The sequence below is a fragment of the Neovison vison genome, chromosome 9 (assembly GCF_020171115.1).
Source record: "Neovison vison isolate M4711 chromosome 9, ASM_NN_V1, whole genome shotgun sequence".
Lineage (NCBI taxonomy): Eukaryota > Metazoa > Chordata > Mammalia > Carnivora > Mustelidae > Neogale > Neogale vison.
In genome coordinates this window covers 5207150-5233899 of record NC_058099.1, presented here as the reverse complement: position 1 = coordinate 5233899, position 26750 = coordinate 5207150, and the positions used below count along the sequence as shown (strand labels likewise).

At 54.2% G+C, this 26750-nt stretch overlaps 1 protein-coding gene across 2 annotated transcripts in view; it reads left to right on the top strand.

The window, feature by feature from the left end:
• The window catches only part of ABL1 (ABL proto-oncogene 1, non-receptor tyrosine kinase), a 137709-nt gene extending 116394 nt beyond the window's left edge, over positions 1 to 21315 (top strand). For both annotated transcript variants that reach the window (XM_044264673.1, XM_044264674.1), the window contains exons 4-11: positions 173 to 445; positions 7587 to 7671; positions 8381 to 8558; positions 10594 to 10778; positions 13356 to 13508; positions 15079 to 15168; positions 15465 to 15629; positions 17710 to 21315. In XM_044264673.1, the coding sequence (XP_044120608.1) occupies positions 173 to 445; positions 7587 to 7671; positions 8381 to 8558; positions 10594 to 10778; positions 13356 to 13508; positions 15079 to 15168; positions 15465 to 15629; positions 17710 to 19427 (2847 nt within the window). In that variant the 3' untranslated portion in view covers positions 19428 to 21315. The remainder of the gene's footprint in view (positions 1 to 172; positions 446 to 7586; positions 7672 to 8380; positions 8559 to 10593; positions 10779 to 13355; positions 13509 to 15078; positions 15169 to 15464; positions 15630 to 17709) is intronic.
• Positions 21316 to 26750: the final 5435 nt, after the last annotated feature.

The window sequence follows — 26750 nt, the reverse complement described above, 5'->3', positions numbered from 1 at the left end:
CAGCATGTGTAGAGAAACACAACATGGGTGGTTTTCTGCACACTGCGTCCTGCGTGGAGAGCCGTCTATCTGAGGGGTTGCTGTGCACTGACAGGCTCAGCAGAGCTGGTTTATCAGAGTTGTTCGGGTTTGTGTGCGCTCTGCGGGCTGAAAGCTGTCCTCTTTCCCTCAGCTCTACGTCTCCTCAGAGAGCCGCTTCAACGCTTTGGCTGAGTTGGTTCATCATCACTCGACTGTGGCCGACGGGCTCATCACCACTCTCCATTACCCGGCCCCCAAGCGCAATAAGCCCACCATCTACGGCGTGTCCCCCAACTACGACAAGTGGGAGATGGAGCGCACGGACATCACCATGAAGCACAAGCTGGGCGGAGGCCAGTACGGGGAGGTGTACGAAGGCGTGTGGAAGAAATACAGCCTGACCGTGGCAGTGAAGACCTTGAAGGTAGGCCTGGGCCTGCTGCGGCTAGATCCAGCCCGCCCTTGCCCGCTTGCGGCTCTCTCGGTGGCCTGCCCCTGCGCTCAGGCCTGAGGGGGGTAACCGGTGCCCAGGAAGTGCCTCTGTGGGCCTTTCTTCAGACGGGTTCAGCCCCTCTCCCCGACTCCATCCGTGTGCCTCCACATACAGTGAGAGCCAAGAAGGGCTGTGGTTTTTGGTGTAAAAAGATGAGTCATTTGGAGAAGTGTTTTCATTATATGGCAAGATTCTTTTAAAGCCGTGGGTTTCCGTTCTCTCTGTGTGGCATTTGGATCACTTCCTATGAGAGTTAAAAGGAGGGAAAAAAACTAAGTTTTGAAAGAAGGGGATTTAACCACAACGCATTTGACTGTTCTGTGGATTTTTGTCGGCAGATTTGAAAGGCAGGAGCATTGGGTGTTCTAGCAGGTTCCAGTTCTGTGTGGTGTGAGTGCAGGCTTCTGGAAATGGAGGTGTAGAAAGGCCTGAAGGAAGCGTCAGGGCTCCCTACTGACTCAGGTACCGGAGAGTCATTCTTGTTAACTAGGACTTTTTGCCCTTTCCGCTCAAGCATGGGGTTTGTAGTTTTCTGGCGGATTTGATGTCCTTTGAAATCTTGAGGAGGCTCAAGCACAGGTTTTGCTTGCGACGGTCTTTGCCTTCCACATGTGAGCTGAGCTTTTACCCGTGGCCAGAGCATCCCCTAGTGTTGACCTAGGCTATTTTCACTTGCTTTAAAGGAACGACACTGACAACGTGCACAGGGATTGAGAGAGGAGGCAGTCCTGTAGCCACTGGACAAGAAAAAGAACGGAAACATCCATAACTGGGAGGAAGGGATCCAAGTGTGTACACACACTTCTGTGGAGTCTGTGGAGTGCACACTTGGAGACCCCTGGAGCCAGATCACTTACCTTTTAGGGCTTCTGTTACTTCCCTGCTGCCTTTACTCAGAGGCACAGTAAAGTGGAAATTACGGGTTCTGGCTGACGTAAAGTGACTCTTCAGAGAAAGGATTGTGTTCTTTAGTTCTAGAAACCAAGGGTGACTTGCTTCCTGGCACTCTTATTGTGTCCCCTTAGATCAGTCCTTTGGGCAGGACTGACACTTGTAGGTTGCAGAGTGGGGGTAACATGGTCTGGGATCACCTTGAGGACTCCTGGATACTTTCCAGGCATGATTTTTTAAAAACACAATAAGCATTTATCGAGTTCCTTTCTTCTGTTTGCCTGACCTTGGGCTTAACCCTGAGATTGTGAAAATAGACTTCTTTCCTTCAGGCTAGTCGAGGTAGTGGAACAGTGTAGCTAGGAGGAGAAATGGGCACTATGACAGGAACCGTGGTATGGTGTGGTAGGTGCCAGGTTAGAGGCAGGAGCGGGATGCTGTCACACCGCCTGCGAATAAGGTTTTGGCGGGGGGAGTTACTGGTGAGCTCTACTTGGCAGGGAGAGAGCACGAAGGAGACCATAAGTTGGTGCCATAGGGAAGGAACAGGAGTTGGCCGGAGGAACAGAAGCCTGGACAGAGGCGGAGGGTGAAGAGCCTGCGCTGTCGCAGAGGGTTTGAACCGCCCGAGGAGCTGGGATTCTATCCGGGAGACAGTGGGGTGCACTGGGTGCACAGGTGATTGGTTTTCACTTCACAAAGATGGCTACGTTGGCGAGCCATAGAAAAACGAAACCGCCCTTGTCCCACCCCCGCCAGACCAGGTGAGGCTGGGGAGAAAGGCATGTGCTCATGCTCCAGCATCTCAATTTGGCACTGGACTGAAGAGCAGCCCCGGCTCTGGGTCTTGACCAGCTTGAGAAACTGTTAAAGGCCCAGGCAATACCCACACATTTGCCAGTATTTGCAAAAATGAAACAAGAAAGAACAGAAGCACAAAATACACTAGGTTTCCATCCAGGGAAGGTGTGTCTGAAAGCTTTAGAAAGAGTGAGAGTTTGCACAGCTTGAAATGTGGGGGAAACACAGCCCAGCAGCGGATACTGTGGTATTGTTTCCTGAGCAACTGAAGATGGCCATTCCGGAGGAGGGACCCCTCCTGGAGGTCACTGGCAGTGGTGGCTTTCTTATACCAGTGAATCTGAATTATTTGGAAGTTGTGTGCATGTTAGAATATATTTCTCTAACGTTGTATTGTTAAACTTTTATTATACTTTTAATGGTTTTCCCCAAGAGCTTTATTAACTTTATGGTCCCACAGTTGGGGGGGAAAATTACAGAATCTAATTGCATGGATTTCTGGGAGTCGTCACCTCTGCTGATAGCTAATTAGGGAAAAGGAAATGCATCATATTCTAGAGATGTTTGTCAACCCAACATACGGTACGAAGCAAATGCTAAATAAATTACTCCTTTTTTCGCCTCCCCTGCACAAAGCACATCTCTTCAGTAGGTTTCCCACTTGTCAGATGAGATTAGTGTCACTGTTTTGGGCATTTGTCTCCACTGGAGACGTTGAGAACTTTGGGTTCTAAATGACAGTAATGGCTCATTTTATTGAGCTCTTGCTATGTGCCCGGAAGGGTGGGACACTCCATCTGTAGCCTCTCATTTAATCCTTTCAACCACCGTAAGGGAAGGGTCCTCCTGTGGTCACTGCTTCGGGCTTGAGGAAACTGCACTGGAGGGAGGCAGGGGAACTGACCCAGGCATCCTGCCTCAAAGCCCAGCTCCTTTCCTCTTTCCTTAATTGTCACTCTCCTGCTTATTCCTCACACACCATGAAAAACACACAAACCACAGTTACAAGTCCTAGAAATCCCCTTCCCTGCCCACACTCCCTTGCCCTCCGGCTGCAGCTGGATCTCCCCTTCTCTCCAGGACCCAGCTGGGCACCTGAGTCTCTGTTGTCTCCTTCCCCCTCTGCCACCTATTTTGTGTTGCTGACCCCTCTTGAGGCGGCCCAGGAGGCAGCAAAACCGTGCTTTAACCCGGGCTCCATAGTGATCCACCAGGCCACACTGGGTCCTGGACCATCTGGGCCCGAGACCAGAAGAGACTGGGAAATAGGAGTGCACGAGGCTGCCCTCTATGGGTGGGAAACTGGAATTAAACCAAAAGCCTCCTGAAGGGAACTGCTGGTTTGAGTTCTGACATAATTACCTTTACCTGTGTATTATCAGTATCACAGGCGGGACGTGCCTAAGAGAACCAGCTGTCCAGTAAAGAAAGCCCCACATTTCAGATGAGCTGTATTCCAAAAGTCTGTATAAGTCCTTCCCCACCACCCACCATGAAACGGTTCTGGAAGTCATAGAATTTGGGGAAGACTCCTGTTGACCTAGTGGCATTAGGATCGACTCTTAAGCTACTGACAGATTTACCATTAAAGTAGTGGGAAGTGACATTGTTGAAAAATGTTAAGACTTAAAATTGTACTTGGTTCTTTACCTCTTTTTCAAATAGGTTAATATACGCATATAGTGTCTTCTGCCTTGATTTGTGTGACTTTCCAGGAAAGTCTGTTGGGGGTATCTTTCTGAACCATGTGGCAGCATGCTGTCGACACGGCCCCAGGCCTTCTGGTGCCCGCATACGTGCAGTCGTTCCTCGTCAGTACGCGTAAGGCGCTCTGGTTCGTGCACGGATGTGTCTGACATAAACCAGCCTTCCGCGCTCGTTTGTGTTCTTCCCCACCCTTCGCTATTACAGACCGTGCCACGGGGATTCTTCTTGCTGGATATATGGGGACTGGCCTAGTGGTCAGCTCCCCAGGGTACGCTAGATCGAGGAGCAGGTACCAGTTTGCACTCGACCGGCACTGGTGACCCTGTCCTTGCCTACACGGTCTGTTTGGGTTTGGCTTTTGTTTGCTGTATTTCCCCCAGGAAGCTGGTCCTGTTAGAGAGCTCCAGAAACGAGCAGAGAAGGAAGGGCTCCATGGCAGCCCTGGACAGTCACGTGCTCTGGCTCTCTGGCCCCCCGAGGGGGCTGTGCAAGGGAGCGAGGCGGCACATCTCAGAACGCCCTGTCACCATGTTGCTCGCTTGTTCTGGCTGTGAGCTGGGTACACCTGTGTGTGTGCGGACCAGGGTTCGGGGGTTCTGTGGGAGGTGGTTTCTCATGCACCTGGTTGGTGAACCCCCTTCCTCAGCCTGGCTCAGGAGCTCCGCCCCATCTCTGCAGCCCCATCTCTGCGGGCTGTGGGATGGCCCTTCACTGTGGTGGTGACCTTGCTCACCTCACATTTGGTTGAGAGCCAGGGGCAGGTGTGGAAACTGAGCTCTCTGTGGACCCTGCTCCAGGACGGTGGTCCCTGCTGGGACTCGGGGAGCCATGAAGGGCACTCGGGGCTGTGGAGCACCGTGACACGAACGCTGTTCTTGGTCAATGCTGTGAAATGCCCCTGCTGGCGGGGAGGCCAGTGAGCAGAAAGGCTGAAGCCGGATGGAAAACACCCGTGACATCTTGGGTCCAGAGAATGTGTGTCTGTGAGACCCAAAACCAAAAAGCAGTGTTAACTAAAGACCCAGCCTGTCTCTCGTACAAGCACTGTATTTGGCCTGATCGCAGGGGCAGAGATGACGGCTTCATCACAGTAGTGGGTCCCGCTTGCGGCATCCTGCCCACGAGGCGGGTGCAGCTCTTCTCCCTGCTTGTGGACCGGAAGGGGACGCGCGAGAAACCTCCCTTACCTGGCTTGTGAGTGACTAAGCATGGCCACGCCGTGGCAGGGCTTGGTCTGTGTAACTCAGAAGCCCCCCTCTTAACCACCCCCTGTACCGGCCGGGCCCTGGTGTGCATCTGGGCCAGGCCGGTCAGTCCCCGTGAGGAGAGCTCGGCTGTCCCATCGCCCTCCCAGTGGACAAGGCCGGAACTCGGTCTTTCCTCGGTGCTGCTTTCCCCTCGTTGATCAGAGTTCATTTTCTTTTACTCCGTAAATGGAAGACCTTTCCAAAAAAAAGATGGAAGATTTTTAAATTAAAGTCAAGGACTAGAACAGGATAGCATGGGGGGGGGTTGTTTCCCGTTTAATACAGCTACAGAAGTCTGAGGCTGCTGGTGGTGTCCGTTATAAATCGAACCACCAGGCCTGATTCCAGCAGGGGGAGACACGTTCACACCGATTGTCCTGTAAGAAAAAAACAAGGAATTATTTATACCACACGTGTACGAGTGTGTGTATGAATGAGGGGAGAGCGAGACAGACAAAAAGAGAACGAGGTGTCTTTGAAAGCCCTATTGTTCATTCTGCAGGTCCACGCCTCTCAGGATCCAGACCAGACATGGTTCTTTCAGGAAAGAGTCCGTAGCTATAAGGGCACGTGTGAGATGATTTCACTGTGGGTGGTTTATTATGTGGCACTTTAAAAGGAAAACTCCACTTGTCTAGAAAGCTTTATTTGACAGCTGTGTTTTGAACGTGTTGCTGGCCAGGCAAGGTTCTGAAAGCCCCTGGTCCTGACGTGAGCAGCATCGGCTCCGACTCCGGCAGGCGTGTGCTCTCCAGCCTCGGCATTAGCGTGTCACCCGGCGGATCAGAGCCTTCCACGCACCAAGGGCACAGCCTGCAGAGCATGTTAAGGAGCAGAGAGGACTCGGAAGAATTGAACAGCCAGTGGGGCCGTGGCAGGCACCAGTTCTTGTCCCCCGTAGAGCTTGACGCGGAGACTACAGCAGTGGTTTATTGACATTAGAGTAGCTGACCGTTGTTAAGGAGCGGTAAATTGTTTCTGAGTCTCACCCTCCCGGAACCCTAAGCTGAGTGGTAATGAGCTGACCCGTGTCCTCAGTGGTCGTGCCTGGGCTTTAACCATGAGTGACCGCAGCCGGTGCACGCTAGGCAGAGGATGGCCTGTGCTCTGCAGGTCTTCGCACGTGCGGGGGCAAGAATGGCGCAGCCACGGTGATGCTGCGGTGAGGGCGTGAGTTCATTGTCTCCTAAGGCACGGGTACAATGTGTAAGGTGCCACATTGAAAATGCGGTTGATAAAGGGGCACCTGGGTGGCTCAGTTGGTTAAGCGGCCGGCTCTTGGTTCCAGCTCGGGTCATGTTCCCAGGATCACAGGATCAAGCCCCATGTGGGCTCCGCACTCGGCAGAGAGTCTGCTAAGGTTTCTCTTTTCATCTGCCCCTCCCTGTGTGCGTGTGTGTGTGTGTGTGTGTGTGTGTACGTGTGTTCTCGCTCACTCACTCTCAAATAAGTCTCTTTAAAAAGGGGGGGTTCCTCTCGGCCGAGTCTGGTTTTCCAGATCACTTCCCATGTGCCATGCAGCCTTCCTCTCCAGACAGACGTAGACCCCATGTTGAAACTTGGAGGGAGGCGCCCTGCTTCTCCTGCTAGACTTTGTAGCCGGCCTCTCGCGGCAGACACACCAGGTCATTCGCCCCCACCTGCTTGTCGCTGCGGTGGCCAGAGGGCATCGGTTCTTTAAGTCAGAAGAGGTTCACCTGACGCAGGCCACAGAAGGCTCCTGCGTGGTAGGGCCAACACCGTGTGCGGGGCAGGGTGTGTGCGGGGCAGGGCGTGTGCGGGGCAGGGCGCGCAGCCCTCCAGAGTTGAGCCCGACCCAGAGCACCTGAGGAAGTGCGGACAGGGCCTCCGGTTTGATCTGGGCATTTGCGGATACCTCTGTCTCCGCATGGCATTTCGATCCGGTGAACTTGCTAGAACCTGACCTCATGAAGCCATCATCGGGGGCTGTGGAGGAGGATTATTTCAGAACCTGAGGAAATCTGCCTCGTGGGTGGTGGCGAAGGCTTCATCAAGGCCCCCGGGCCGCCACATGCTCAGAATCCTGTGCCGTGCAGCGTCCTCTGTCATGTTTTGACGTGCGGGTCTTTCTTTGGTTGAACGGTATCTTTTTGTGTCATCGGGGTTTTTTGTTAATGTGAAGTGTTTTAGGACTGCTTGGAAACCAGTTATTTGTTAGGGAAGTAGAACCAGCCTCTACATCGCAGCCCCTAAAAGCCAGTGGCCAGCATCTGTTTATTGGCCTGGGCGAGAAGTCACAAGGTCAGCACCGAAGGGGAGAGCCATCTGCGCACCTGGTGGCCGTTGGCACTGATGGGTCAGGGCGGTGGCTGCCGAAGCTCCGGTTTGGACTGACCATTCAAGCTGCAGCTTCCCGCTTAAACACTGTCCTTGCTGAAACAGCTTCCCCCCCTTTCTTCCCACAGGAGGACACCATGGAGGTGGAGGAGTTCTTGAAAGAAGCTGCAGTGATGAAAGAGATCAAGCACCCCAATCTGGTGCAGTTGCTCGGTGAGTGCGCAGGGCTCTGGCGAGAGCCTCTTCGCTGAACCCCCCGGGTGCTGTAGGTGCTGCGAAGGAGGTGAGCGGCCTGCAGCCTAGGATTTCTGCTGCGGGCGTCTGTCCTCTGCCAGCACGCAGCCCGTGGCAAAAGGAGGCCGATGTGGGACGGCGTGGCAGGGGAGAGGGAGGGTTCCACACCCAGCACGGGGCCCAGGGAGGGGCTCGATCTCAGGAGCCTGAGATCGTGACCTGAGCCACTCAGGTGGCCCCTGTTTTTTTTCTTAAGGGGGCAACGTTACTACTTTAATTCGATACCTAAAAGCAGACGTATGCAAATCTCCAATGGCTTCAGAGACAAGAATTTCTAGTCGTTTCACTGCAGTTACTCTGTAAGCACACATGCCCGTGGTCGGGGTGAACGACAGTGCTGTAGGCTGTTTGGCGTGTGCCCGACCTTTGCCTCTGAGCTCAATGGCAGCCTCTTCTGTTGGAGGTCAGGGGCCCGAGAGGAAGAGAAGAGCGTGGCCGCATCCCTCCCATAGGAACGTGATCACAAGCCACGAGTGCTTGGAACTGTGGCAGAGGTTGGGTCCCAGATTTCGGGGCAGAGACAGAACCCATTTCAGGCGCCCTTTTCTGTTGCGTGGTCCTTTCCGGGGTTGGTGCACTCGGCCACGGAGCAGCACACCAAAGCCCTCGACGTTTCTCTTGTTGGCAGGGGTCTGCACCCGGGAGCCCCCATTCTACATAATCACTGAGTTCATGACCTACGGGAACCTGCTGGATTACCTGAGGGAGTGTAACCGGCAGGAGGTGAACGCTGTGGTGCTGCTCTACATGGCCACCCAGATCTCGTCAGCCATGGAGTACCTGGAGAAGAAGAACTTCATCCACAGGTAGGCGCCTGGCGGGGCAGCCCTCCCCGCAGAGCCACGGAGTGGCCATGGGGCCGGCCACCTTTTGCAGAGAGCTCCGGCTTACGAGGTCTTTGGCCTCAGTCTCTCACCTTAGTGCAGGCAACGCGGTGGACCGAGGACCACAGGCAGGCACTGGGTTCCTGGCCTCGCCAGCTTCACGCACGCGTCCAGGACCCAACTCAGCAGGCCTGGACCCCGGGCCCGCTGAGCAGTGGATCCCCGCACTAAGAACCATTTACCGCAGCACCGTTTTGGACGACGTGGAATGCTAAAGGAAGTTCATCAAAGGCATCCTTCCTGATAATCAGCACGCCCCGGGAAGCGGAGCGCGGTGGGCGCTCGTCAGTGATGCCCTCCTCCCCCGGGGTCGGCGGGGGGCTGGCGTGGCTCCCACACAGGCTTGCGGTCACAGCCGGCGCACGGGCTCTGTCTTTGTGTTTCGCGGTTTCTCTCCTTTCTCTGTTACCATTTCATTCTCCACTTAACTTGCTGTCCTCTGGCTCAGGGATGTTTCCATGATTGTCAGAACTGTGTATGTGTAGTTCTAAATTAAGCGGCTTTGCTGTTTTGAATCCTGGAGTGTTTTGACCTTCAAGCGTGCCACAATTATCTTGGTGCTCGCATTCCTTGCTGGTGGAAATGGCTTCCTAGCAGAATGACGGCCTGAGCAGGACAGGGCCTGACGGGCTTTGCTGGTGACTTTTATACACGATGTTCTCCACGCCACCGCTGTGAACTTTCCTACCCAATTACCTCAACTGTGAAGCCCGTACATGAGATTCCGTAGTGGGGAATAAGAGCAGCACGTGTGAAAGGCCGGCCGCTTCTTGTAAGACAGCGTCTTGGGTCTGCGCGAGAGCCTGATTCATGTGCTCCTGTCACTCAAGAAGGTGAACCCTCTGAGGCTGCAAATTGAGATTTCTTGACTTCTGGTTTGCTTTGCATGGCTAGATCCGCTCCTTTTTCATTTCATGAACTTAAAATGCTTTACCAAAATCCTATTAGGCACAAGTCTTCTGCATTTAATTTCCCTCTGATTGCTGGTGATCGGGCTATCTTAGGCAGACATCGCCTGAAGGTGCTGCCTCTTCTCATTCCTCCGTGCCGTTTTGCCTTGTGATTTCATGGTTAGCATCCACGGACCAGATATCAGACTCCCACCTCCCTGGGACAATCAGGAGGCGAGAAGAAGCTGATTATATGGGAGAGAATTTGTAGGATACGTCCGGATAAGCATCAGGAGGAAATAGGAGAGTGTGAAACACAATTTGGGAGGAAATGCTGTGGGCTTTATTTTTTTTAATTTTTAATTTTTTTAATTTCTTTTCAGTGTATGAGAATTCGTTGCTTATGCACCACACCCAGTGCTCCATGCAATACGTGCCCTCCCTAATACCCACCACCAGGCTCACCCCTCCCCTTCAAAACCCTCAGATTGTTTTTCAGAGTCCATAGTCTCTCATGGTTCACCTCCCCTTCCAGTTTCCCTCAACTCCCATTTCCTCTCCATCTCCCATGTCCTCCATGTTATTTCTTAGGGCTCCACAAATTGTGCGCTCTATTTTATTTTGTCCTTTATCAAGTCTGGATGGACCCAGTGTAGATTCCATCTGATGGAAGTTGAGGATTGGCTGATGCCTTTGTTCCCCGTGCCTGGCGTAGAGCTCTCCTAACCGGGCAGACCCTTGGTGACCACAGATGGGCGGGCATGAGTGGAAGCACTTTACATATTAACTCACAACCACTGACCACAGCCCTACGAAATAGGTGCTGCCGTGATCAGCTTCATTTAAAGATGAGGGTAACGGTGGCCCAGGGTAATGAACTTGCACCTCTCACCTTGATGGGAGCTCAGGCGGATGTGGGGGATGAGCCGTGCTCCCGGTGGGGTACTCACACGTGTTCCCCAGGGGACCGGACCCTGCCGTCAGGAGCACGCCTTCGATCACTGGTGATGGGTTGGTGAGGCCGGGAAAGCTGGCCACACTCACGGATAAACGCTTTCTTTCCCCAGAGATCTTGCTGCCCGAAACTGCCTGGTAGGGGAGAACCACTTGGTGAAGGTGGCTGACTTTGGCCTGAGCAGGTTAATGACCGGGGATACCTATACAGCCCATGCCGGGGCCAAGTTCCCGATCAAGTGGACAGCGCCAGAAAGCCTGGCCTACAACAAGTTCTCCATCAAGTCCGACGTCTGGGGTAAGGGCTGCTGCTGCTCCCGGTCAACCCTCCCTGCCAGGGCCGGCTCCGTCTCCTGTTGTCCTCGCTCCCCTTGCCTTTTCTCTGCCTCGTTCTTCCTCCTTCACTTCTTTTCCTTTATTACTGAATTTTTTATTTTTTTCTCACTTTATAGTCTTTACTCCTGTTTTCTCTCCAAGGTGAAGTAAAAGCCAGTGTTTTCTTCCAAAATAATTCAGCTTAACTTTTTTTCTCTCCCACTAACTCACCGCCTTCATCCGAAGCGTGCTCCTTGGGTTTGCAGGGGCAGTTAGCCAGCCCTGCAGGCACACAGGGTCCTCTGAGCAGGGAATGCCGTGTAGTTTGGTTTGGGCTTTAAATAGATTATTGCCCTTGGAAGCTTCACGTGCCAGTACTTAGATGTTTTGTTCAAGAACTTCCTATTGTGGCAGGTTGTAAGCATCCACTGAAGAAGGCGGAGTTACCATGGGCCCCGTGCACACATCACCCCCCTTCCTGGCCGTCAGTCGTGGTTCTCCTGCAGCCTTGACCCCGCCCCCGCCCCAACGGTTTTGAAGCAGATCCCAGATAGCGTATGATTTCGTTCATAAATATTTCAGTAGGAGTCTCTCAAAGATGGCTCTTTATTCTTGTAGCCACAGTGCCCCTCCTCCCCATATTGACAGTAATTCCTGAGTATCACGATGCAGTCAGCGTTTGCATTTCCAGCTGAGCCGTAAAAGTCCTACTTCTCCCGGCTGCTTGAGCTGAGATCTGAGCACTGTTCACACCAGGCAGGTGGCCGGTGCGCCCTCTGTGCTGTCTCTAAGCTCCCACCCTGTCTTTCCACGGCCTTTGCTGTCTGTTTGTTAAAGAAACCCCTTCCTGTGTCCTTCCACGTCTCCCACACTGCACCCGGCGCTGTAATTCAGTGTGTTCCTCTGTCTTCCGTACTCCTGGTACGTGCGCAGCTGTGTCTGCTCCGCCGGGTCATCCTCGGGTCTGACTTCTTTCAGCAGGACAGCGTCATGCGCCATCGTGTGCTGTTTAATCAAGCCAGCGCTGGGCTCCATTATCCCTCCCGTGTGATTTTACAGCTCCTGATACCCAGTGCCTAGATCTGCTGATCCGTTAGGGGTTGCCGAGTGGTGCTGCTCTAATTCTGCCACTCCTCATTCACCCGTTAGCTCAGCGCTTCTGTAAGAAGAAACCCTCCTCTGCTGTTTGGTTACTCGGGGGTACAGTTCGTTTAGAAAAAGCAGCATCGTTGTTCGCTTCCTTGCTGTTGTTCACCCGTGTTCACACAGTCGAGTTGGTTTTTTAATGCCTTCCAGTGATGACCAAGTAGATTTGGGGGTTTTTTCTTTTGTGACACTATTATGATATAGGTGTATATAATATATAGATATAGATAGGACATGGTTGACTATGTTTTAACCCACTGCAGTTCTTTTTCTTCTTGATACTTTGTCTCTTATATGGCCAGTGGGAACTGCAGATTGTTCCTGGTCCTTTTGACAAAACCCTCGTAGTCGTTAACAGTGTCCATCTGGGGCCATAAAGATATTCCCAGTCCCGGGGCGCCTGGGTGGCTCAGTGGGTTAAGCCGCTGCCTTCAGCTCAGGTCATGATCTCAGGGTCCTGGGATCGAGTCCCGCATCGGACTCTCTGCTCAGCAGGGAGCCTGCTTCCTCCTCTCTCTCTCTGCCTGCCTCTCTGCCTACTTGTGATCTCTCTCTGCCAAATAAATAAATAAAATCTTTAAAAAAAAAAAAAAAAAGATATTCCCAGTCCATTCCATGTTCTGGACCTGAATCACCCATTTCTCCAAGGACTCCTGGTCCCTTTAATGAGATCTGGAATTTCAGGGTATAATCTGGGCTTTCAGAACTTTCAGATATGTTTTTAAAGATTTTATTTATTTCTAGAGAGAACATGCACATGTGCACCAGTGGGGGAAGGGGCAAGAGGGAGAGAATCCCACGCAGACTCCATACTGAGCATGGAGGCCCACACAGGGCTCGATCTCATGACCCTGCGATCCTAATCTGCAGTCAAATGCTCTACCCCTGAGCTATACCCCCTCTGCTATCCTAATCTGGACTGAAGTCAAGAGTCCTATGTTTAACCACCTAAGCCCCCCAGGTGTCCCAGTTTTACATGATTTTTATGAACTGTTTGGAGTTAGAAGGGGCCTTGGAGAGGATACTGTACACAAGAGAGAAGAGGAGGCTTGTCTTAGACACTTAGCTAGCCAATCTCAGAGCTAGGAGTAGAAATGGCCTCTTGACTTCCAGCCATCGGGGTCCTCCGCCGTAAATCCCAGCACGGTGGTCCCATGACATCAGAGACGCTGGCGGGGCTGATCAACCCAGTTTCTTCCCCCCGTTCAGCTCATTGTGGAGTGGGGAGGGTGTTAACTGAACGTCTCCTTCTCCCCTCCTGGGCTGTTGGTCATTAAGAGCCTGGCAGGATGTCCCTGGGCTGCTTCTGAGGGCGGAATTCTCATGTGCGCTACCTAGGTTTAGCCAGTTTTAAGTGCAGGAGAGTTCCATTTCATACACCTTCAACAAGCTCTGTCTTCCTTTTTTCTCGTAGCTTTTGGAGTATTACTTTGGGAAATTGCCACCTACGGCATGTCACCTTACCCAGGAATTGACCTGTCCCAGGTATATGAGCTGCTGGAGAAGGACTACCGCATGGAGCGCCCGGAAGGCTGCCCGGAGAAGGTCCACGGACTCATGCGAGCGTGTGAGCCTTGCCCAGTGGTGCCAGAGGGCCGTGTGGGCTCCGTGAGAGGGGGCCGCGCAGGAGTGTGTGCGCCCCGTGCGAGTGCTCCCCTTCCTTCCCTGCCTTTCTCGATCCACTTTCTCCAGAAGCAGCCAGTGTGGCGGTTAGGTCCACACTCACCCAGACTGTCCTCAGCGCTTCTGTACCCATTGTTTACACGTAGCGATTACGTGGGAGGGGGGTTTTGGTTTCTTTTTAATGCAAAAATGGGATTGATGGATTCCAAACTTGGATTTCTTATTAATAAATACAAATTCCTGGGCCCTGCCTTCGAATATTCTGCTGTAGTAGGCACATGCTCCGGTGACGTTTAGCTAGTTGGTTTTATTATGTATACATTTATATAAGATCATTCCCTCAACATTTTTTTGCACGTAGCTGTATGACAGGCATTATCTTTTGGTCCGCATTTCAAAGGTATCTCTCCCTCTCCCCACCCCCTTATTTTTATATAGTTGTCTAGCTTCCCATTAAATGACTTATTCATTCATATAAAACCATTTTGGTAGACATTTGGTTGTTTTATATATTTGTTTGGCTTTTGCCATTACTAGCAAAGCAAGGATGAACCCCCTTATATGTATACCTCTGTGCATTATGCTGGTATTTCTAAAATAAAGCAAATAAAGCCAAAGTTAAACCATTGGTTCAGAGGGCTATTTGCATTTTAAATTTTGATAGGTTTTACCAAATTGTTTTCCAGGAAAGGTACCCCCCCCAAAAAAAAAGGTACCACTTCTCCCACCAGAAGTGTAGGAGAGTAACTGTGTTCTCACCAACATGGGGCTTTATCAGTCCCTAATCCTCACCTTAATCTTGGGGCACCTGAGTGCATCCAACCCTTGATCTCAGCTCAGGTCGTGATGTCAGGGTCCTGACTTTAAGTCTCACATTGGGTTCCACACTGGGCATGGAGCCTACTTTAAAAAAAAAAAATCCTTGTGTTAATCTTGTCTTAATTAACATTTCTTTACTGATGAGGAGTTCAGACTTTGATAACCAAGAAGTAAGGGTGAACTAGAAGCAAGCCGTTTGACTTAGTGATTCTCTGCACTTGTTAGAGTCGGGCTGGGGAAAAGACTTATAAATGTATTCTTGCTGTCACATCTCTCTGGGGCTTTACAATCCATATTCCTGCCAATATCTAAAGTCTTTTTGAATTCTTAATGTCTGTAATAGGACACAGTGACATTTGTCACTTTAACTTGTCACAGCAAAACATGGTTAGCAGGATTGGGGTTTTTGTTTTGTTTTGTTTTGTGTTTTGTTTTTTGTTTTAAGATTTGAGAGAGCACAAGTGGGAGGGGCAGAGGGAGAAGGAGAAGCAGACTCCCTGCTGAGCAGAGAGCCTGACGTGGGGCTCAATCCCGGGACCCTGAGATCATGACCTGAGCCAAAGGCAGACCCGTATCTGAGCCGCCCGGGCACCCCTGGGGTGCTTCTTTCATTACCAGACTTCCCTTAAGAACTGCTAGACCCCCGCTTATTAGCAGGGCCTCATGCATGGTCTGACTGTGCTTCATCTGTCCAGGTTGGCAGTGGAATCCCTCCGACCGGCCTTCCTTTGCTGAAATCCACCAAGCCTTTGAGACGATGTTCCAGGAATCCAGCATATCAGATGGTAAAGTGCCCATTCCTGGGGGTGCCTGCAGTGGGGTGAGAGGTTGGAATGGAAGGGGACAGCGAGTTCTCCGAGACCAGAGAGCTGGGCAGAGGTGTTGGGCGTGGAGCTGTCTTGCAGCCATGCCGGACTCTGAGAAGTACCAAGGGTGATTTTCTCAGCATCTGTATCTCTTCTGTAACTGTGCATGAATGAGCTCTCTCACCCGAGGGGGAGAAAAAGACGGAAAACACCAGCATACCAAACTGACACCATTACTGATGGCTGCTGATTTTTGGTTTGGGTTTTGTTCATAGAAGTGGAAAAGGAACTGGGGAAGAAAGGTGTGCGAGGGGTTGCGAGTACTTTGCTGCAGGCCCCGGAGCTGCCCACCAAGACCAGAACCTCCAGGAGAGCTGCGGAACACAAAGACCCCACTGAGGTGCCTGAGACGCCCCACCCCAAGGGCCCGGGAGAGACCGGTACGTCCCCTGCCCCCAGCAGACACCCAGGGGTGTCCACACCCTCAGGGCCAGTACAGGCAGATGGGAAGCAGTAAGGGAGCCTGCACAGAAGGGCAGGCAAATTCCTCGTTAGTGATCCAGCTTTGAAAAGCGGAAGGCTCTCCTCTCCACACCGCGTCGTGCCCCTCCTTCTGGGAGTCCTTAGGAACCGTCGGCTTCAGCAGTTACTCTGGTCAGGTGGGCACAGGTGCTTATGAAGCCGACTGAGAACAAACCCGCCTTTTCATGTATTATTCACGGCATTGGTGGTTGCTCTTGCGGGTGCCGGAACAATAATAAATATTGAACCAAACGAAGAGCAGCTCGTTGCGAAGTGCAGAATGAAAGCTCCCCAGAACTGACGGAGCCAGGGGACACCCGCAGCTCAGCGCAGCGTCCACACGTGGTCTCTGAGGAAAGACTGGCAGCCCCCGTTCCCTAGCTGCTTGCGGGAGGTGGCAGCGGTGCCCAGCAGTCTCTGGGCGTCGGGAGGAGTAACACCCGCCGGCACCAACCAGAGCTCCCCCAGCCCCCCGCGCCCTGCTGTCCTTTGAGTTCGGCTGCTCTGGTGCAGCAGCTGCCGCTCTCCCAGCAGAACCCCGGAAGCCGGGTTTGTAGAGGCTCCTGGGGAAGCTCTCATGGTCCACTGATGAGTGAGTGGGAAGGGGCAGGACAAAGCCAGAACAGCGAGATGTTTAGCCGGAGCACGATTCCCAAATACTTCTTACCGTGCACCCGTATTAGTGAAAAACAAAAAAAAAGGGCACACATGAGTCTAGGTGTGTACCCGTACTATGCCCAGACATGTGTTTTATAAAATACAGCAGAAATGTACACTTAGAAGGTTTATGTTAAAAAATCCAAATTACAGTGTTTTCTTTCCACACCCCCGATTGTCTTGCTCACCCACTTTGAAGTCTGTGGCCTATAGACTCTCCAGAGCTCGGGCCTGTGTCCTTCTGTTAGTTGTCAGGATTTCAGAGAGCTGAGCAGTGGGGATGGGGAGAGGCCGCTGTGGGAACTTCAGGCTTATTGAAAGCCCAGTGATAAGCAATCATGTTCATTTATGCCCATCAGGATTCATCTGAGGGGTGTTTTGATATGTAATCTCGTGGTGAGCCGAGAGTGTCAATTAGCTGTTCAGCATTGAACTAGAGCTGTGCATAATTCATTAGGATTTCACGTTCTTCAACTTCTTCCGCTGGATTAAAGTTTTGGAGGTCCTCAGCGTCCTCTGAGTCAGGTGTCCTGCGTGCCCCCTGGTGTTCTGACAGGTGCCCCCTTGTACCTCTGCTCCAGTTGTAGACGTCCTCTGTGCTGCCCTGGGCACGGACACAAAGCCGCTCCTCCCAGCTGCCCTCGGAGGGAGAAGTCTGTCATTCACCAGCCAGGAGCTTGGCAACACCAGAAAGATTTCTTGGGAGCTATTATTCACATATAAAGAATGCCCATTTTAAATTGTGTAAAGGTCACTCCTTCTTGTTCGCCAAGCATAGTAGCCCATTGTCACCGTGGTGCATGGCCCCTTCCCTTCGGACCTCACCTCCTAGGACCTCAAATGGCAGGTCCGAGAGGCCCGGGGCTTGACCCTTTGCTCAGCCCTGTCACGGTTTTTATATGCTAGGGAATGGTACTGGGGGACTCTGTGCTGTCAAGGAAGCCCCGGGGTAGGAATGAGGGGCCCAGCTTTCTGTGCTGCTGTCCTTAGGGAAAAGAGACGCTTTTCCTGATGACATTAACAGTGGTGACGGCAGTCAGTGAGAGATTACATGCCAGTGGCTGGGATGAACGCTTTACGCTCACTGCGTTCCGTTCGCTCCACGACACTGTGGGTGCGTTCCGTTCTCCATTTCATATGTGAGAGAGCTGAGGGTACACGCAGAGGTGTCCCTGGCCCGGGCAAAGGCTGGGGACTGGCAGAGCCGGCGCTCACGTGCAGGCCTACGAGAGCCCAGATCCTTGTCTGCTCCTCTGTAGAGAACAGGGTCCAGCCCCAGGTTCCCCTCGATGAAGAAGCCTCTGGTCTGGAGGCATTAAAACTCTCCCCGCTGTGTTTCAGAGCCTCTGGACCACGAGCCTCCTGTGTCTCCACTGCTCCCTCGAAAAGAACGAGGTCCCCAGGATGGTGGCCTAAATGAAGATGAGCGCCTTCTCCCCAAAGACAAAAAGACCAACTTGTTCAGTGCCTTGATCAAGAAGAAGAAGAAAACCGCCCCAACCCCCCCGAAACGCAGCAGCTCCTTCCGGGAGATGGACGGCCAGCCCGAGCGCAAGGCGACCAGCGAGGAAGAGGGCCGAGAAACCAGCAATGGGGCGCCAGTCCTCACACCCTCGGACGCGGCCGAGCCAGCCAAGTCCCCAAAACCCAGCAGCAGGGCTGGCGTCCCCAACGGAGCCTTCCGGGAGTCCGGAGGTGCAGGCTTCCGGTCTCCCCACCTGTGGAACAAGTCCAGTACACTGACCAGCAGCCGCCTGGCAGCCAGCGAGGAGGAGAGCGGCGGCAGCTCCAGCAAGCGCTTCCTCAGGTCCTGCTCTGCCTCCTGCGTGCCCCACGGGGCCAAGGACACAGAGTGGAGGTCTGTCACACTGCCACGCGATCTGCAGTCCACGGGGAGGCAGTTCGACTCGTCCACATTTGGAGGGCACAAAAGCGAGAAGCCAGCTCTGCCTCGGAAGCGGGCAAGTGAGAACAGGTCCGACCAGGTGACCAGAGGCACGGTGACTCCCCCACCCAGGCTGGTGAAAAAGACCGAGGACGCAGCGGATGAGGTCTTCCGAGATGCGGGGGAGTCCAGTCCGGGCTCCAGCCCTCCCAGTTTGACTCCAAAACTCCTCCGCAGGCAGGTCGCGGGGGCTCCTTCCTCTGGCCTTCCTCACAAGGACGAGGTCGGGAAGTCCGGTGCCTTGGGGACCATTGTCACAGCGGAGCCGGTGCCTGCCACCAGCAGAGCAGGGCCAGGAGCATCTGGGGGGGCCGGCAAAGCCCCCACTGAAGAGCCCAGAGCGAGGAGGCACAAGCCCTCTTCCGAGTCCCCAGGGAGAGACAAGGGGAAGCTGTCCAAGCTCAAGCCCGTCCCGCCGCCCCCCCCACCGGCCTCCGCTGGGAAAGCCGGGAAGCCCTCTCAGAGCCAGAGCCAGGAAGCAGCGGGGGAGGCCGGCGCTGCTGGGAAAGCCAAAGCCGCGGCCATGGTCGTGGATGCTGTGAACAGTGACACTGTCAAGCCCGGGCCACTGGGAGAAGGCGTCAAAAAGCCTGGGCTTCCGTCCATGCCAAAGCCACAGTCGTCCAGCAAGCCGGCAGGGACCCCAGCCAGCCCAGCCCCCGCCCCCTCCGCCTTGCCATCAGCATCTTCTGCCCTGGCCGGAGACCAGCCAGCCTCCACTGCCTTCATCCCGCTCATATCGACCCGTGTGTCTCTTCGGAAAACCCGCCAGCCTCCAGAGCGGATCGCCAGTGGCACCATCACCAAGGGCGTGGTCCTGGACGGCACGGAGGCTCTGTGCCTGGCCATCTCCAAGAACTCTGAGCAGATGGCCAGCCATAGCGCCGTGCTCGAAGCCGGCAAGAACCTCTACACGTTTTGCGTGAGCTATGTGGATTCCATCCAGCAAATGAGGAACAAGTTTGCCTTCCGCGAGGCCATCAACAAACTGGAGAATAATCTCCGGGAGCTTCAGATCTGCCCGGCGACAGCAGGCAGCGGCCCGGCGGCCACTCAGGACTTCAGCAAACTCCTCAGCTCCGTGAAAGAGATTAGTGACATCGTACAGAGGTAGCAGGAGCCAGGCGTCAGGGCAGCCGGAGCCACCGGCCGTGCCTAAGGGCTTCCCCACGCCTGCCATGGTGGCGGACACGAGACCCGTGAGTTGGGACGTTGGCCCGGGAGTGCCGTGCTGGACGGAGCCGAAGGTCACAGTGGAACACAGCCCTACTACCTATGTTTTGCGCCAGCTGTCCTCCTGCACTTTCCCCCTCCCCCACCCGGGCTCCTCAGCCGCCTCTGTGCCGAGTTCTATCTGTGGAGTTCCTGCTCTGTGGACTTAAACTGAGCTCTTTGGGCCAGGTGGGAAAGCAGATGAGTATTTCTTTTTTTCTCCTCCATTTACCCCAAGAACGAGTACCCTGAACAGGAATCTTGTCACCAAGGCCTACGAACTGTCCCCTCCACTTACCCCGTGGAGGGAGCCTATGCATGCCTCTTACTGTGCCTCCTGCCCTGAAGACGCGTTTCCAGAACTCCATCCTGGAAAGTGCTGCTGGCTGGTCACTCTGTCCTCCGTTGCTGCCAGGTGCTGGGACCCTCACGTTTCCTCATGTGAAGGTCACCTCTTGATTTGTGGGGGGGGGGCGTAAAACAGGGTGCTAACCAACCGGCCTTTGGGTCCCGGGACAGGTGGGGAAGCTGAGGGTCTCCCATGGTGTGGGAGACCGTCCTTGACATCCATTCTCGGTGCCTTGCTGTCTTGTGACAGGCACTACTCACCCAGGACGGAAAGCTTGAGTCTTAAGAGTAGAAGGGTCTCAGTCCAGAGTACCAGCGTACAGGAGGCAGGACGATGGCCATCAGGGTAAACAGCTGGTGCCCAGGTGGCTGGGGCTGGGCCTAGGGAGGGCTGTTTTGGGCCCAGGACACCTTCCTTTCAGGTTTCCAGGTGCCCAGAAGTGGGACTGGGTCTGGATTTCTGACCAGTGTCGTCCTGCTCCCTTCTACTCCTCTGAGACAGAGTAGATGCACGCAGAGCTCTTTTCCTGTGTGAGAAGCCAGTCCTTAGTTCTGGAGGGATTTTGTGGCTCCGCCCTCAGCCCAGCCCCCTGTGGTACAGCAGGACCTGCCGTCGGCCACCAGCACCTGGGAGGAAAAGACTGTGGAGCCAAAGCACAGCCCCTTTTGGCCATGCACGAAGGGGCAGACGTCCCGTTGAATCACCATGAGCAACACGTAGCCCCCCTTTCTGCTGGGGTTATCAGGGATGAAGGCCACAAACAAATGAAGCCCCAGAATGTGTCTCGAAGAACAGGCCTTTGTCTGCTCTCCCCAGGCGGCCCCGGACCAGGCTTGTGGGGCAGAAGCCCGGGCCGTCTTGAGCTTGACCTGGAGCAGCTACTGAAGAGTGGGCAGGCACCTGCCTGGGCCTCGCGCCAGGCCCAGGAAGAACCACCTCGCAACCCCCAGGGGTGCGCACCTCCTCGCACCGTGACCGCACACGGCCCCATTTTTATGCTCCTCACCTAGACTTGTATTTTATTTCCCTGGTAGAGACTGTTTCGTTTGGATCAACTTCCGCTGCCCTCACAGCGCGTCACCTCTTCGCCCCCCCAGCCTCCCGTGTTGCACACACTGGGGGAGGCGCTCGAACACCACCAGCGGCCTTTCGGACAAAGCAGAACGGACCCCCCGGGTTCCCTCAACTGCGTGTTTCCATGAGGTACTGGCCTCTTTGTTCACATGATTTGCCACTATATTTTACATTTATACGTTGATATTACACTCTTTTATAAATGACATGTAAATAGTTTTCCACTATTCTCTCTTCTCAAATGCTTCTAGTTGTCTTTTTTTTTTTTTGTCGCGTACATTTTGTTTCTGTATATGATTCTGTGGTTTTTGAATCCACATCTTTCTGTAGTATTTTTTAAATAAATGTTTACAACATTAGAACTCGGGCAGATTGCTCTGGTCTGTACTTTCTCCTTGTTGTTCTGAGCCATGGTGTGCGTGTGGTTGGGGGGCGGGGGTCCCTGTTTCCCTGCAGGGGGACCGGAGGCTTGGCGGGGCCGCAGCACGAATCTCGCATCTTCCTCCGACTTCCGAGAGCAGTCTCCTGGTCCTGGTCTCAGGCCCTTCTTGTGCCCTTGACACTGATGGTGCCAGCAGCCCTGGGAGTGGGCTCTGCCACCAGGGGGGCCACATCTGACTGATGTGGGTAGGGAAGAGTCCAAGGGCTGTGCCCGCTGTCAGGCTGTCACAGCATCGCTGAACTGGGGAGGCGGCATCCTGGACTCCGCTGGGCTGGAAGCGTTAGTCCCTCCACAGGTGTGCTTTCCTCCTCCGCCTGCGAGCCCGCCCCTGTGCTCCCCACCCCACACCCCGGCCCCGAAGCACCCCTTGCTCGCTGTGGTCCACTCACCCCGGGTCTTATTTCTCTGTGTACAGGAGGAGGGGCGGGGATGCTGGCCTCAGGGTGATGGAAATGCCACCCGGCGGGCCGTGTCCTCTCCCAGCCCCCCACCAAGGGGACTGAGGGGGGCCCGTGAGGCCATTTTCCCCATTGGGGCCTCCATTTAGTGCCAGCTGACAGCTTGGAAAGTGGAAGTCAGGGAAGTAAGTCGCGCTGTGTGATAATGATACTTATTAGGCGGCAGACTTGTCAGAGGATCCAGATCTGCTCAGCAAAGCATGGTGAGGAGCACGGCTCAGTGGGAGCTCAGCGCGGCGGCGCAGCACGTCAGGCAGGGGAGGTGAGGTCGCGGCCCCGGGCTGGTGCTGGGACCTCACGGAGCACGCACGCCGAGGGGCTGCAAGGCCTTCTCCCTGTTTCCCGAGTCAGGGGCGTCACCTCAAGGGACAGCTCTTGAGTTGGAAAGAAGACGCAGAGTGACTACGGTGACAGCCACCACCAATGGCTGCTCCCTCCGTGCCAGACATAGGCCGGTCCCGGAGACTTCACGGCACCTCCTGGGCAGAGCGTGTTACCCCATTTTCTTGACACCCAGCCATGAGGTTACTGCTTGTCATGGCTTGGGCGTGGTGTCATGTGCCAGTCACCGTGGCAGCTGTGCCCATGGGAAATACGCGTCTTCTCTCAGGAATTTGGCGTGTGCCGCTCATGCTTCCAAAACTTTCTTGGGTCTGGCTGTTCTGGAACAGCGGTTCGCAACTTGGGTAGGCCACAGAAGCTCTGGAGAACTTGGCACACCTGGCTGCGGCCCCAGGAGAGAGCACAGAGGTGCATACATGGTCTTCCGAGCCTTGTGAGGCCTGCCCTCGAGGTCCAGAACCGGGGAGCGGGGTCAGGCCTGCCATCTGGGCCAGCAGCTGCTGTCGCTGTCGTCAGAATGAAACACAAGCCGAAATGTCCGAATGGGAGCGAGCAAGCACCGACAGAGCTCGGAGCGCAAACGGCCGGGAGGAGGGCCGCGTGGCAGGTGCCTGCAGGGTCGGGTAGGGCGAGCGGTGGAGACAGACGAACTTGTCACAGCCCGGTGTCCATGAGCCTCGCCAATGCAACGTGAGCAGGAGCAGCCAGACAGTTGGTAGTGCTGCCAGAAGCTTCCATCTATTTAAAGCAGCACGCTGGTGTGTGGTTTGGTGTTGGAAGTCAGGACATAGGGTCATGCCTGGTTGGGGCGCAGGGGAGCTCGGGGGGGGGGGCAGATGGTGCTCCATTTCCTAGTCTCGGTCACACTGACTGATGGGTGTATCACTTGGGGACAGTTTACTGAACTGTACACCCAGAATTGGAGCACATTCTCTACGTGTGTCAGATCTCAGTGAGAGGTGTTTGCTTGTTTGTTTAAGATGTATTCGTTTGAGAGAGAGCGAGAGCATGAGCAAGGAGAGGGAGGGACAAAAGGAGAAGCAGACTCCCCGCTGAGCACAGAGCCTGACGCAGGACTCGACTCCGGGACCCCAAGATCATGACCTGAGCCGAAGGCAGACGCTTAACCGACGGAGCCATCCAGGCGCCCCTCAGTGAGCGTTTTCTTAAAATTACAGCTCGTATGCAGAAGCTGTGCACTACAGATGTGCTTTGTGTGACCACCTGAAACCCTCTGTTTCTTTAATGAGGGAGATTCTGTCCCTGTCCTCATTTAACATGCAGGAAGCTGAGACTCAGAGATGTGAGGCGGCTTGCCCGAGGTCACACGTGCCACCATACGCCTGCTGTGCCGGACCAACTTGTCGGCAGGGCAGATGGCCCCAGCATGACCAGCAGAGCTTGCTCCAGAGTCCGGCTCCTCCCTCTGTCATGGAGTAGAAGAAGTCAAGACTTAGAGCCAGCCCAGCTTCGCCGGTGTCCGGATTTGCTGCAAGAGATCTTCCCAGATTGAGTGTCCTGAGGAACCGATTTTTAAATGTTCTCGGCACAAGAGGCACCCGGTGGGACAAGGCTGAGCAACCGTCGTGACTGTCCCACCCTCTTGGGCGGGACCCCAGCCCCCTGCCTGGAGGGTGACAGCATCTTTTCTGGGTTGGGGTCTTGAGTGCACTCTGTCATCCAGTGTCTCCAGCCCCGGGACAAGGGACGAGCTGGTAGCTTATTTACTAGGACAGCTGCTGGATGACTTGCTGCCCCATGAGCCTCTTTCTTTCTTAGACGTTTTTAGGAATATTTCAAACACATGGGAAAATTCAAGCAAAAACATTCCCCCGGCAGTTTAATAGCTAAATAGCTTTTAGATCTGCACCCCAAGAGGAAGGCTTTTGTGTGTGTCTTGTGTAGACAGTGAAAGGATGCAGACAGCTCTCCGGCGCCTGGACTGGGGGAGACAGCATTGCCACGCCCGGTGGAGTGAACCCAGACTGCCGGGAGCTTAATCTGTGCTGGCCAAGTCAAGGTTTTCCGAGGAGACTCCCCTTCACTAATCTAGAAAGTGATCTTACCCACCAAAGAGGGTGCGGGGATGGCGTGACAGGCCCCCAAACCTCGAGCAAGCCTCGCTGGGGTGGAGCGAGGGTTAAAGAGGAGAGGTAGCCGGATACAGCAGGAAGGATTTAACAGAGCAATGCCCTTAACAGGTCGATCGTTTGGATTTTCAGGGTTATTGAGCTCGAATGTACAAGCAACTGGAAGGAATAACTTAGTCGTTGATTGCTGCTGAATGATGAAAGTCGAAGGACAGGATAGCCACTCTCCTGAAGGCCCTCCCCCCTCCTTTATCTCTGATTTCTCTGAGGTTAATCTCATCCTACGAAATTAGAAACCAGCCAGTATGTCCCCAAAGTGTGTGTAAACACGTGCGGGAGCATCTCAGCCTCGGTGACCTCCAAGTTCTTGTAATCGGTGACCACAGAGGCGGCTCCTTTTGTTCTAAGAGGAGAAATGGGCAGGTGAGGCTCACCCGGGGTCCCTGCTGCAGAGCGTCCCTCCGCCCTTGGCCTTTGGTGGGTCCTGTCTCGCCTTATCTTTCCACGAGCCCGTTCTCTGGCTTCTCTCTATATGAATGAGCAGAGGGCGGAGTGATCCAGCTTGCCGTCCCCACCCCCATTGCCCGGCCCCCCTCCCAACAAAGTGGAGGTGAGCACAGACGGGCGAGAGCCTGGGCTAGGATCGCACTTCCTTCACTTGGCCACTTTCTTCACAGCTGGAGCTGTCCTTTATGGGCACGCTGGGACTCATGTTCTTGAGGTTTGCCCTCTGTGGCTTGAGGGCTGAGTGTCTGCCTCTTTTATCAACAGACGAAGACCCTGGGATGTGTTCTGTCCCCATCAGACTGTCACGATAGCAGGAGGCATCCTGGCTCAACCCTTCCCTGGACAGAGATGGAGGCCAAAGAGTATGACATGCCCCCAGGCTCGGTGTCGCTGTCTGGCCCCTCTCCCGGTGGGGCCCGTGTGCCCAGGCGTGGGGCAGAAGCAGTCAGGAGCTCCAGGAGAAGGCAGCTCGCTTTAACATAAGGTGATGTTCTGATTCCTGTCTCCCCGGCCCGTTCTACCACCCAATTTCCGCACTCCCAGTCAGCTTGGCTCTTTTGTAGCTCCGATCTGTCACCCCTTAATAAAGTGGCTTTCTGGCTGCCGGGGATTGAGAGCTGCTACCGGGGAACGTAAGTCACTAATAGAACGGAAAACACTGTGAAATGCTCCAAGGTGCCAAGCTGGGCCCAACCCAGTGTGGTTCTAAAAGGCTAATAAAAATCCACCAATTAATTGTGACAGCTCAATGGAAAATTATTCAATTGTGAACAGGGCCAAGCAGCAGCTTGAAAGAAGGAGGGGAGATGTTGCTATAGTAACATCAATCCAGGTTCTCATCTCAGCGGTGGAAGCCAGCCTGGGAGTGAGCAGCATCCGACCGCCGTAGCCGACACGGGGTGGGATGCGGGACACGGCAGAGCAGCGCCCGAAAGAGATGCTCTTCCTTGCCCCGGGCTTGCAGCCACTCCAGGCTGAGCGCTGGCCTCCCCTGGGGTAGAGAAGTTGTTTTCAGAATGCTCTTTGCTTTGAGAAAACCAGGGAAGGAGCCGTCGAGCGCAGTAGGAAAATGCACCCCGTATTGTGTTTCCCTCTACCCTTAACCGTGGGTATTTTACCAACTGCCAATTAAGGGGCTGCCGGGACAAGTGTGGATACAGGCAGCGCGAGCTCCGTCTCCCCGGAGCGGAGGCAGTGGCAGCTCAGGAAAACAGAACTGCCGGGGCCCAGAGGACCTGTAGGCAAGAGCCAGGTGGGCCTTCCATTGTGGTTTTGAGTTACAACTTTTATTTCAAAAGATACACACAACACATTCATATTCCGAACATTTGAAAGGCAACCTTGCTCCAGCAAAATGAATCCCTTCCTTGTTCGTCTCCCGCCAGACTGCAGGCTCCGCACACACGGCGCCACCGAGGACAGTTACCAGAAGGGAATGGGCAGCCGGTTCCGAATGACATCTCGACACCGCAGTGGGGTTTTCTTGCCAGAGGGATCTTGTGTTAATGGGATGGAGAACAAGATTTTTTTTTTCTTTAACTTTCAGAACCATCCTCTCTACCCGGTGGGACGTGTTCACTCAGAGTTGCACCGTGGATGTCAGCGGCAGGCGTCCCCGTGGAGGCTGTCACAACTTGGATTACCCGCTGCCATCAGCAGCCCCCCTGCCTTCAGCCTGGAGCCCACACAGCCGGCCCTGCCTGTCCACATTCACGGCCCTGGGAAGGGGGCGGGGACGGCTACCCCAGGGCCACGCTTCTTTCTTCCCAGTAGTGCAGCTTGCTTTGGGCCACCTCCTTTTGGATCCCATCCGGTCTTTTCCTCGGTGCCCACTAAGTGATCCTACTGCTAAGAACTCATGACAGGCATCCCCTTGCCTTCTTAGTATCCTAATCTTTTGGGCTCAAGGAGAGGACAGGAGGGGGAGTGGTAGCCGGGAGGGTCCATGGACACCCCGGCCCCC